The 13,332-nt window shown below is 42.5% G+C and overlaps 1 protein-coding gene across 1 annotated transcript in view; it reads right to left on the bottom strand.

Annotated features, from left to right (window-relative positions):
- Positions 1-10,094, bottom strand: part of aplf (aprataxin and PNKP like factor) — a 43,698-nt gene extending 33,604 nt beyond the window's left edge. The window contains exons 1-4 of the mRNA XM_080854639.1: positions 10,030-10,094; positions 9,590-9,682; positions 7,853-7,924; positions 3,465-3,646 (exon numbers count right to left, since the gene is read on the bottom strand). Coding sequence (XP_080710765.1) covers positions 3,465-3,646; positions 7,853-7,924; positions 9,590-9,682 — 347 coding nt within the window. The 5' untranslated portion in view covers positions 10,030-10,094. The remainder of the gene's footprint in view (positions 1-3,464; positions 3,647-7,852; positions 7,925-9,589; positions 9,683-10,029) is intronic.
- Positions 10,095-13,332: the final 3,238 nt, after the last annotated feature.

Below are 13,332 nucleotides of genomic sequence, written 5' to 3'. Positions count from 1 at the left end.
ATGATAACATGATAATATTGTGACATGGTGTAATTCACCTGGGAAAAGACATACGGGGACCTAACTGTCTAACTTCTACGCAATTTATATTGAACAGTGTCATCATTCAGATGTCATTTATGTCTGTTTTAACTTTCATTTCAAATGTTTCTGGGGTCTATGGCAGTCTGAGTGCAACCATGGTGACGCCACGCAGTCACAGGGACCTCTCCTTCAGGAAGTGCACCCTAATTTCAATGACGGACAATTGAGCAAAGCCTGCTGAGCATGAAGTAAAGCTATCCTGCGATGTGTGGGAGCACTGACTCACCCATGTTTGTGCGTAGGCTCTTGCTCGTGGTATTAAATTAGCTAAATAATTTTGCCAAGTCAATTGAATTAGCTTTAGTTATTGCCCGCCGGAAATTGCTCATTGCCAGTTGCAATTAAATTAAGGCCCATTATACCAATTTGTTTTAATGATGAAAATGAAATGTTTTCTTACCTCAGATAGAGTTTACATTTTTTTCTCCCTAAATATTCCTCGCCCTTGGGAATTCTGGGAATGCTGGGAATGTTTGTACTACCGCGCTGATGCAAGCATGTCTGGCTTGGGAGCTGTCCGCGGTCCTGGAATGCCTATAGCTGAGCCCGTGTGTGAGCGATGTATGCGGATACCCCCTATGGATAAGGGGTGATGTGAGCTTAGAGCTACCAGTGAAAAGGAGGAAGTGGGATACTTAGCTACGCCAGAGCGTGTGGCGTATTGGACAGGTTAGGCAGGTCTTAATCTCCTGCAAAGCAGGAGTGTGGCGAGCTCAATACCATCATCGTCCCTATGGGCTCCTCCCGTGCCTCGTTTGGAAAAAATCATTAATACTTCAGTTTTGATAGATGAATTGTTTCCATGTGGCAATACCAAGCAGTAGAGGTAGAAGCCGACAGCTCTCTGTTGTGGAGCCCCATACATTCACATGGCGCATTCAGATAATTTATCAAAATGTCAATATCAATGGGTCTCCTGTTGCCTGTTTTGTCACTGCTGCCATGATAAAGGGGAGTTACTAAAGGGCACGGTCAAGACTAGGGATGCACCGATCCGCTTTTTTCACCTCCGATACCGATACCGATATCTGAGGTTTAGTATCGGCCGATACCGATCCGATACCGATATAAAAAAAACAGCGCGAAAGTATGGTAACTGTGTGTATGTGTGTGACCACACGTGCGAGAGGGAGAAAAGAGGAGTGCATGACATGAGATCTTGGTGCATTTTTTGCTCATTTGCTACTTAACATCATGTCTAGTCATCACTATCAATTCATAACATAGGATAAAAATAATCACAAATAATGTACGTTCTAACTAGGGCTAGTGTTCATATTAGTTAGCAATCATATATCCGCTAGCGTCAACTTTTACGTTACATTGTAGAGGCTCAACATGGTGACCTGTTAATGCATTTGCTGGTTCTACTCTGTTAAAAGACCCACAATTACCAAAACTGTATTCTTTATCTCTCTTTAATGTGCATTCATCAATTTCCATTACATGACGATGCATGTGATCGTACACATGTGTGTGCCTGCAATGAGAATGGGGACTGCACTGAATTACTTTAGCATGCGTTATTGCTACACGATAACAATTACACAACTAACATTACTCGATACATATAATTGTGGACATTACACTAGGCAACATTAATCTCATTCATAGCTCATCCAGTCAAAATCTTAACAGGATGAACTCATCTTTATTACAGCGAATCAACATCAGAACATAACTAAATCTCCGCTTAGCATGCTAATCGCTACTAATAGCAACCTGCACTCATAATACTCTACTTATCACAGTCGTAACTTCATGAAACCCCTTACATTCATTATGTACGCACACAATGCCTCACATACATGTCGAAAAATGATGATTTAAGCATTGGAAATGTATAAGGCACAACTACTTTGCCACTGATGGGCAACGAACTGAACTTGTGACTATTCACCCAACTTAAATGAGCGGACAGCGTTGCTAGGCAACGTCACTATCAACAGATAGTTTTTCATACACGTTAACGTGCAGGAAGGCTTTTGATGGCTGTTCTCTGGATTGTCCGCCATCGCGCCACCCTAAATCTTTGAATGTGCGTGTTTCAATAGAATAACAGTCCGTTTAAAACAATGATACCGGAGCATGATATGAATTAAACAAAGCCTCGATGTAAATACATAAAATAAACATAAAAAAAAAAAAAAAAAATTTTTTTTTTTTTTTTTTTAAATATGGATCGGCCCATTGTCACCGATACCCGATCTAGAAATTTCTTCAATATCGGTACCGATACCGATACAAATATCGGATCGGTGCATCCCTAGTCAAGACTACCCTCACTCCGCACCCCCAAACACACACATGCGTGCGTGCAGAAGCACACACACAAACACACACACACAAACACACACACACACACACACACACACACACACACACAGAATGCCAGTTCTTTCCTAGCTTGAGGGACACCTGCTTAATGATGCCTGACTAAGCTTATTCCGCCTATTGAGACCGTTGTTCACTGAAAATAATATACTTGGTAAATTCAGCTGCTGCCAAAATAAAATAAATTGTCTCTCATTTGTCAGTCAGGTTTTGAAATGAATTGTGGGAATAAGAAAGCTTTTTCCACCACGCAAACCTGTGAGAGCGTTTAACGCTCATTAACTTCTGCACAGCTCAAAACAGCTGCGAAGCAGCCCCAGCCACAAGTCACTTAATAACAAAAAAACAGAATCAATACAGCCACACTGAGCGTATTTACAAGGGGCTCTGGAGAAGAGTGGAAGCGTTCTCCATTTTGGCTCCTGATGGCCTCATGCCTTTTGATATGGTTTTGTTTACCCTGGATGGAATGTGCTGGATGGATTGCCTGGAAATGTAGCCGTGAGTGACTACAGATTTTGATTTTGATTTTATTCAGATCCCCATTAGCTGATGCCGAAGACACCAGCTACTCTTCCTGGGGTCCACTACAGATAAACAGGAGGAGACGCCAGATGGACAGGCAGTCAGATACGGATATGAATGGATTTACACTAAGGGCCCTTATTTCACTGACGCACAAGCTCTCCATCGAGGATGAACTTGAATGCTACTGTGTGGCGTGTGGGGAGCACTGCACTGACCTCCCCATGTTTGCACTTAGGATCTTGCTCATGGTATTAAACTAGCTTAGATCATACATGAAGGACTTTGCTTGTTGCAGAGCTTGTCGTGTACATAAAGAAAAATGAAAAAAAAAGGCGATTATTTGGTGCCATCCTTGGTGATTCCCCCCCAAAATACACAGACAGACTTAGAGACTGACAGATATGCCTGTCAGACAGATTTTGTTTGTTTGCCTCCTTAACTAACAACCAGTAGGGTGGCTTCAATGCGGTATCCACCACCATCACTGAACATCTCCCCTCTTGGCAATGCTGCCTCACCTGAGAGTGCCTTTGGTCTCCTCTTCGGCCCCCCTCGTCTCCACGGCCACCACCTGGTAGATGTGTTTCCCTGGCAGGAGGGAGAACATTTCTCCTGGGTCGAGCGCATGCCACTGGTCCTTCTTTAGGGGCTGTGGAGACGCCTCTAGGGACGCCTGGATGAAGCACGGGTTCACGTGGGTCTGGAGGAGGAGGAGGAGGAGGAGGAGGAGGAGGAGAAGAAGGAGTATACCGAAAAAACATTCAATTATTTCAGCGGATTACCTTCACAGTGGCCACATTCCAACCTAAGATAGAGGAACAAATGAAACAGAGAAACAAACTCAATGGAGAAACCTACATCCACCCATTCCAAATGGGAAAAAATAAGCTTTGAAATGTATGCGACAAAATATAAACTTATGTCACCAGTCAACGACCACCAGGCCCTGCTATTGAGATTGACTGTATTCCCCCAAGGCTACTTCAATTACGCTACTCATGCATAATCTGCTATTGTTATGCACCCAAGGCTACTATAGTTACGCTACTCATCTATAATCTGCTATTGTTATGCACCCAAGGCTACTATAGTTACGCTAGTCATCTATAATCTGCTATTGTTATGCACCCAAGGCTACTATAGTTACGCTAGTCATCTATAATCTGCTATTGTTATGCACCCAAGGCTACTATAGTTACGCTACTCATCTATAATCTGCTATTGTTATGCACCCAAGGCTACTATAGTTACGCTAGTCATCTATAATCTGCTATTGTTATGCACCCAAGACTACTATAGTTACGCTACTCATCTATAATCTGCTATTGTTATGCACCCAAGGCTACTATAGTTACGCTACTCATCTATAATCTGCTATTGTTATGCACCCAAGGCTACTTAAGTTACTCTACTCATCAAGTGCAAGGGCTTCAAACAGCACAAAAAGGTGAGGCATTCCCAGTGATCACAACTCTTAAAATGTGACCTTCAGTGTAAGGTTTGATAGGAGCATCTTGTGGCTCTTTCTACAACGCCACAATCATGTCCTGGTGAGGTGTCTATGGTTCTGGCTTAAATTGGACCTCCTGGAGAGGTGTCTATGGTTCTGTCTTAAATTGGACTTCCTGGAGAGGTGTCTATGGTTCTGGCATAAATTGGACCTCCTGGAGAGGTGTCTATGGTTCTGGCATGAATTAGACCTCCTGGAGAGGTGTCTATGGTTCTGGCAGTGGCAGCGGTGACACAGCCCGTTTCATGGTTTATTTAACAATTTCAATAACGTGTGCACGCGCACATCTGGCTTTTCACTAATGGACGACAATCTCAGGGCAATTCAGAGATGAATCAGCGATAAAGTCTTTCGCGTGGAAGAAGAGAGACATCCGTCCCTCAGACGCGGTCCATTAACGCGACGGAAATACAAAACTAATGCAGGACCACGACACCGTAATAATCCCGCTCCCTCGAGTCCATCATGGCGGCGTCTCTTCTGTGGCCCCCTGCCAACAAGCAATCTATTTATATCACTGTAGTGCAAACAGTTCAGGAAAACAATGACGAGTTACTTCCGAGGCTGCTCTAAGTTTTTATTTTATTTTTTTTATATTAGTTTTGAGTTGTGAGTTGTATGTGGTTCAAATTCACCTCTATCTTGACACTGAATTATAGTGAGGCAAATTTCTAGATGTAAAATCTAGATAGCAGCAAATACGATCCTCCCGACTTCGCACATTAGTATCTACATTTGAACAATATTGAACCTACACAGAGCGACATAGAGTGATCTCAACGATTTGACTAAATTACAGTTTATTTAGGAAAACAGTCCATGGAACCAACTTTGATTTTGCATGATTATGGCTACAGATCAAAGTTCATGAACAAAGTGTGTCAGAAATAAACTTTTTGTGAGAATGCAGACATCTATGATATCTTCTATTTCAGTTCATGAAACATGGGAGAAAAACAATACGTTATATGTTTATATTCTTGGTCCGGTGAGTCAGGGCGATGCATTTCACCTAACTGGTGGCATCAGACCATACCCAGCACACGATTATTTGGCACAGTGAGTGTGTGTGCGTGTGTGTGTGTGTGTGTGTCTGTGTGTGTCTGTGTGTGTCTGTGTGTGTCTGTGTGTGTCTGTGTGTGTCTGTGTGTGTCTGTGTGTGTGGGGGGAGGGTTGGCAACTGCGCTCAGTACAGCAAAATTATCTGGAGTGGGTCTCTGGGCTTAAGTGTCTGAGGGGAGGTTGAACAGTTATTCCAGTGAGGTTAATGCAGCATGTTGCCACTCGTGTTGGGATCGTAGGTCATATTGCAAAGACCCGATTGTGATTTTAAAGATTACATTTTACATTATTTCATTAGCAATAATAATAATAGTAATAATCCCATTTTCAGCTCTGAAACAGATTCAAATTAAAAGCTTAATGTTGGAGTGCATGGCATGTTGCGGTCACGATTCGTCAAATTAGCTGTCTGCTTTCCTCTATTCCTGCTCTGCCTTGCTTCCACGCTTTTTGTGTTTTTGTTCCGCCTGTGTTTGGGTCCCTAAGTTGGGATCTTCTGTGTCTTTTTGGGAAATTCTAGTTTTTGCCCGGATCTTTTGTGTGTTTGCCTTTTGGACTTTTCCGTTCACCTTTTGTTAATAAACCTGTTGTTTATGTTCCTGCATCTGGTCTGGGATTGGGTCCCTACCTGCAAATCCTTGACAGTTGCAGGCTTTCACTTACTTTAATAGAGTTGCTAGACAAAGCATTTACAAGAAAAACTAACAGAACAGCATTTAGGCCCCCTTCCAGGAAAACATCAGACATTACACAATTGACAAACCCATCACTGAAAGGTCATGACGCTCGGCATTGTTACCGTGGCGCCGCTGCATTTTAATTGAGTAATTAAGAAATAACTACCTAATGCATTTCATGGCAGTTTTCTTTGTTTACCTGCAAAACGTCAGTGCACCACAACATATAAGCTTGTACTGGAGACTTCTTTTTCGAGTGACCTTTCGAGGGGCAGCTTTTAATGAATAGCCGGTAAGACACACACACAGCCCAGGTGCATTAGCCAGATCGAACAAGCCTTAAAACCCACACAGAGTAAGGGCAAAACACAATTTGCAAAAATGGAGAATACGGTCATAAATGGTCCCACAGGAACAGGAACAGGAACACACACACACACAAACACACACACACACACACACACACACACACACACACACACACACACACACACACACACACACACACACAAATAAATATGACTCAAAATGAACAATAAAGCAAAATTGCATTATGAAAACATTGAGTGAACCTATAAAAATTTGATTACAGGGCCTTTTGCTGGGGCCTTAGTGTGTTTAAAGGTCTCTTTCCATTTCTGGGATTGGTGGGTGGATGGGGGGTTGGGAAGGATGCAGGTGGGTGGGGGGGGGGGGGGGTGAGTGCGTGTTCAGGTCTCAGTGGGGAGAGAGGAATAAGCTCAAAGGCAATCAGTACTGATTACATGGATGGGCAGGGGGGGGGTGTAGAGACTGACGTGGATACTGTGAATGGCAACAGGCTGATGACCCATGAGAAGTGGTCTCATGTCGAGGAGGCACACACACGGGTGCCTCACTTCAAAGGGGAGAGGGGAAGAAAGCAAGAGGGGAAGGAGAGGGGGAGAAGGAGAGGGGGAGAAGGAGAGGGAGAAAAGGAGAGAGAGAGGGAGAAGGAGAGGGAGAGCGGGAGAAGGAGAGGAGGCAGAGCTGCTGTTGGACAGGCGCTCTGATCACTGCATGAGGCATGGGCCCGCATGGGACCTGGCTCTAGACCCAGATTGGACTGGAGAGAGCAGGATGGTAAAGACAGATTGTCAATGATAAAAAGACGGACAGAGGAAGAGAGACAGGGAGACAGATGGACTATCGTCTACTTTGTCTCATCTCTCTGTAATAATAAGGTTGCATTCTAAATTTGCAAAAAGGTTTTAAACAAATCATATAGGCTAATAGGATAGATCTGATCTTGTTATAAGACTGATCGACTAAAGACAGGAAATGTATACTGAGCATCTGTATACTACAGGCTACTTATATGATTATGGCGATTCTTGCACAACACTATCCCTATGACAACGACTCTAGCTGTATTTGACATAAACACAGCTTTATGTGGTTCGTGCCTTAAATTCAAGAAATATTACTGAACTTAGACCGACCCCCATCATATAACGTCAACTTGTATGTTCGTTTCAGTAGCTCATGGTTAGCTGACTGCTTATTCAAGCAGCACTCAAGACAGGTAATCAGCGTAGCCTTCATATGGCAGGGATTGTTAGATGACCTTTATGATACAATGTCAGTTGTGAGAGCTCTCGTGACCAATTGGTGTGCTTCTACCGTGCTACATACGTACAGGTTTAATCCGGAGCTTTCCATCTGCATTCTCCAGCACGCCATGATTCCTTGAGACTCGTTTGTCATTTACCTGGAAAAGAGGTCATTAGTGAGTACACACCACCAAGGTCAATAATAACAATAATAATAATAATGCATTTTATTTGTAGCGTGCCATAGAGCCAGTACGTAGTAAAACATAGCTAAAAACATAGTTCAAACCAAATATAATATTTTTTGTTTTAAATCAAGGGTCAAGGTCAAGGTCACGCAGGAAGCATACATACTAATGACAATGTATACTTGTGCTGTACTGTGTGTGGATTAAACCGTCCGTTCCATACAATTCAGCTGAACTTACGTCACATATTGAAGAGTGTACATAAAAGGCCAGGAGTAAAGTTAAAAAAAACATTTAGTGGGTAACTGTTTTCCCCCAGTTTGTGGATGGCATGTACCCATCAAACCACATGAACTTCTAACGTCTATCTAACTGAATTTTTGAGTTGGGTATTTGCGAGGCATAACCAAATGTCCTATCCGGCACATTCTACACATTAAACTCAACTCAAAGCTCAAACATTTAGTGGGGAAATTGTTTTATTTGTATGCAGTGAAGTAAAGCTCTCAGGTAGCAATCTGACCTATCTAATCTGCATATGCCAGTGGCTACATGGTCCCTAATGTGATACCGCCAAAGTCCTTCATTCAACAGGAGACAAATATGCCGTTGGCCGTCTTAGTTTACTTCTTGAGGATGACAGCAGACTGATAATGACACAAATGAATCAATCCCAAAGAGAAAGGGGGGAGTTAGTGTGTAGTGATGATTTAAAAGTGCTGTTTAGGCTTATTGTGTCAGATCCTTCATCAGCCTATATGGTAAGTGATGATTTTAAAGTGCTGTTTAGGCTTATTGTGTCAGATCCTTCATCAGCCTATATGCTTGCATCAGAGACAGATTTTTATGAATTCCTGCATTCATGCAGAAGAGGAGAAGTGGAGAAAGGGCATGAGTCAGGGGAAGCATTCAGAGGGTGACTGCTTATGCCTTGAGGAAGAACACTCATGCAGACAGAGGCCTTGGCACAGCACATTCTGACAGCTCTTGGTGTGTAAGTAAAGCTTTACAGTAGCTTGCTGCTGCCACCTGCTGGCCCATAAGCGTCAGTATTCTGACAGGAATTTGGGATGATGCCATTTCTGTCCCAGTGGCTGTATAAAGTCACTAGTAATGTCACTGGTGGTGAGTAAGTGTAGTTGTGGGGAGTGGATGCAAGAGCTGTGAAGTGAAGTCACTGAGTAAACTTTATTCCCAATCGCCTTCAGCGATAGTGCTAGTGACAGATTAATCTGACAATGAATGCAGATGACATGCTCCGACAAACAGCATGTGACACTCTATCATGTCTGAGCATGGCTACGGAACATGACCTCCTGTCAAGGCCCTAACGCAAGTGGTTACACACATTAACTTCGTATGTGTAAGCCAAACACAGGGAGCTTTCTTGGGGTGACAGGTTAGAGTTCTTTGAGTCTTAAATCCAAACTCCAATCTCTCTTCCCTGGCTCATTCCCTTTCTCCACTCTTCTGTGTAAGTAATTCATAAAAATCACTGATGCAAGCATAGGCTGAGGTAGGTATCTGACACAATCAGTCTAAACAGCATGTTTCAGTCATCACTACATATTAAATGCAAATAGACTAGCGTAGCACCTCCTACTACGATGTCTTTAAAAAACTAAAGTCACTCACTCCGAACAGAGGGCCTCTGCCGAGCACGGTCTCTCCCTCGGCTAGGTGCACTACACTGCCACCGTCCAATGGCTTCAGCTCAACGCTTGGCATCTGTGAAGGAACCACATTTCAAATCAAGCGAAACACATTAAAACACAGTTGAGTTGCATCGGCATTGTCAACAACACTGCCTTTGTCTACGACACTGTCTCAAAACACAGACAGCGTCGACCCTTACGGGGCCAATGCTGAGCCAGTGGGGATCCACTTGACCTACAACTCGCGGGATTGGTTGTAAACAGTATCACACTAGCTAGCAGCTTTGGTCGTGATTCCGGGAGCACAAGTTAATGAAAGTAGCTAGCTAGTCACCTAACTTACTCAGCATCAGTCTAGGAAAAGCTATGCTCTTAGGTTATCTCTCCCTATATGCCCTGTTGTATTCAGTTACAACGTACCTCCTCTTGTGGTCGGGAGCATTTGCCGCCCACCTTCAGTCAATTAACTTTGTTGTTAAATTCTCCTTTCACGCGACAACTTCTGTTCCCATACTTCCGGTGTAGAGCTTGCCCTGCGCATGTGTGGAGTGTAAGCAGGTTCCTAGGGGTAGAGCGCGTTGTTGTCACTTTTTTAGCGGGTAGCTTTAACTTGTACAGGCTATCTTGAAGTCCTAAAACAATGCCTGCGGTGGAATTAGTTGAAAGACCCAGTGAACTGTGAATCCATTGCATATCTATGCGAATTATGAGGACTAGTAAATAGTTTTCTGTCATTAATGTTAACTACAGCCAGTAAAATGAATCGAGGAAAAGTCGTCAAGGTATAGTAGCGTTCCCTACGCCCCTTCCATACTAGTGATGTGTCGTTCGTGAACGATTCGTTCATTTTGAACGAATCCTTACAACGACTCGAGAGTAACGAGTCCTCTCAAAAAAAGATTCGTTCTTTTTCTCGTTCATGACCGCGCATCGGGACAACTGGGACTGTTGCATTGGCTAAGCCAAGGAAACAGAAATGATTTGTTGAATGCAGGTCACGTAAAAATGATCCAAAGACCCGTATCCAAGAGACCCAGTCGGAAAAAGAACGAATCATTTCTGTTTCCTCTAGCTGACTGTACTGAGCCTATGCAGGTCACGTGGAAAAGGATCCAACGATCCATATCCGGCAGATGAACGAATCATAGATCCAAAGACACGGTTGTCAAAAGAACGAATCATTGAACGAAACAGACACGTTTGGCAAAAGAACGAAACATTGAACGATCCGGCAAAAGAACGAATCATTGAACGATCCGGCAAAAGAACGAATCATTGAACGAAATACCCATATCCGGCAGATGAACGAATCATAGATCCAAAGACACGGTTGGCGAAAGAACGAATCATTGAACGAAAGACTGATATCCGGCAAAAGAACGAATCATTGAACGATATCCGGCAGATGAACGAAACGTTGATCCAAAGACGGTCGGGAGGTGAACGATTAGGTCATCTGCCGGATACAAGTATTTGGATCATTTTTCACGTGATCTGCATAGGCTCAGCATGGGAAGCTAGAGAAAACCGAAATGTTTCGTTCATTTTGACTGGGCTCTGGATATTTTTTCACGTAACCTGCATAGGCTCAGAAGAGGAAACAGAAAGGACTTATTAACCTAGTTCACTTCCGAGTGTCTATGGTTAGTAAGACGTGAATGATATTCGTTCACAAGAAATAATTACAGGTTTAGTTATTTTAACTTTTTAAAACTTTACTTACAGTTCAGTGCAGCGTAATAGTTTGCCGTGATCATTAAATGCTTATGTGATGACCATTTCATCCAAACTTTCATATAATATTATTTGAATGCAGGAATTAGTATCTGCTGGTTTACATGTAGTAACTTCCATGAAAATATGATACGTATATATAAAATTTAAAAATGTTGAGTAGCACCCCCCCCCCCCCCCCCCCCCCCGTTAAAATGAACGAGTGACTCGAAAAAAGATTCGTTCATTTTACTGAACGAGATTCAAAGATTCGAGTCGGTAAAATGATCCGAACTTCCCATCACTATTCCATACGACCGCTCTCTCCTGTTGACGAGTTGCTTAATATTGATTTCTGTGTCAACCCTGATAACTGATTTTAAACAACGTACGCTCCTGCCAAAAAGGGGTGTTTACATTGTAGTAGGTGTGCACAAAAATACAGTTATACAGCGTAATTAGGTGTACTAGTCAGCGATGTATATGTGTGTACAAACCGTCATGGAACGAACTGAACGAATCCGATTTTATTTATTTTATTTGGCGACATACAGTTTTCAACCGACACCGAGACCTTTCTCACTCTTTCCCGCCGATCGCAGCGACGACAGCTGAGGACAGAGTTAGAGATGTTCACGAGAGGTTACGGGTCTTGATAGAGATCATACTTGATCATATCGCTAACATTTTTGGTTAATGTCTTTACACCACACATATTTGTTTATCCTACTTACTTCCATGTAAAGACTGCAACAGCAGCTTTGCGATATTTAAAGCGAACCTCTCAGGTGGCTTTTGGGTAGTAGAAAACATGTGAATGACAACTCAATTATCTGTGTGGGGAAAAAAGTCAACAATCAATATAACTAGTTTGACTGGCATACTGGCATGATTTATTTAGAAAAAAATGAAATAAATTAGATTATGTGCACTCTATGCCTATATGACGTTTCTAGTATAGCAAACATACTGATGTGTGAAATACAAAGAGGTGTATCAAAGGAACTTTCTCCATGTTGACTAAAAGTTCCCCACTCTCTCCTAGAGGCCATTCTCTCTTAACATGGAATCATCCCGTTTCTCCGATTTGGGTAACTCTGTAGTACACCAGGAGCAAATCGGTTTGGCCTCAGCCTGAACGCAGGTGCAGAGAACAAACCAAAGATGAAACGAATATTTCCGGCCCTAACAGATCCTGCGATTAAAAGAATGACACGTAACCTATGGGGAAGGGTCAATGAAGATTTAGTAAGAGGGATTCATCAGGTGTATAAAAAAGTAAAGCAATTCTTAATAAAATAATAATAAACCTTTTTTTTGCTCCAGACCCTGCCTGACTTGGTTCTATCCAGAACTGAAAAGAAGAGTTTTTCCTAGTGTCCTATTGTAAGGGACTGGCAATGGACACCAGATATGCGGTGGAATTTTCCAAATAAGTAGATAGGCCTACTAAGGAGACGACTGTGTCTGGTTATTCATCCCAGGATAAATAAACATGAATGCAAAAACCCACACACCGACCAGGCCAGATCATCTCAATGAATTTGGGTCTATACAGACTGGTCTGTTTCTGTCACTGATTCAAAAAAGCTGTAACATTTTGATGATGCATTGTATTTGTAGCACACTTATCATTCAAAAGAATATCAGGGTGCCACAGAGCCAGTACATAGTAAAATCATAGTTAAAACAAACTGTAATAATACAAAAAAATCATAGCCATTTGAAGGAGAAATAAACATGTTTGTCAGTCTTCCCAGCTGCCCTGGTTATTGATGATGTAATAATAATAATAATACACTTTATTTGTGTATTTAGCACCTTTCAGGCAGAAAATGGCGCAAAGTGCCTTAAATGTAGGTTTGTCCTGTGTCGGACAGTACGTGATAAATGCAGAAACTGCATTTACAACATAACTTACAATACATCAGTTCGCTAGCTAGCTGTTCGCAGTGCTAACTGTATTCTGCTGCTCTCATGTGTAAAGCAGATCACCAGTGCTTTACAACA

Source organism: Sprattus sprattus, assembly GCF_963457725.1.
Source record: "Sprattus sprattus genome assembly, chromosome: 1".
Classification (NCBI taxonomy): domain Eukaryota; kingdom Metazoa; phylum Chordata; class Actinopteri; order Clupeiformes; family Clupeidae; genus Sprattus; species Sprattus sprattus.
The sequence above is the reverse complement of the archived record's forward strand: the minus strand, read 5'-3'. Positions and strand labels throughout refer to the sequence as shown.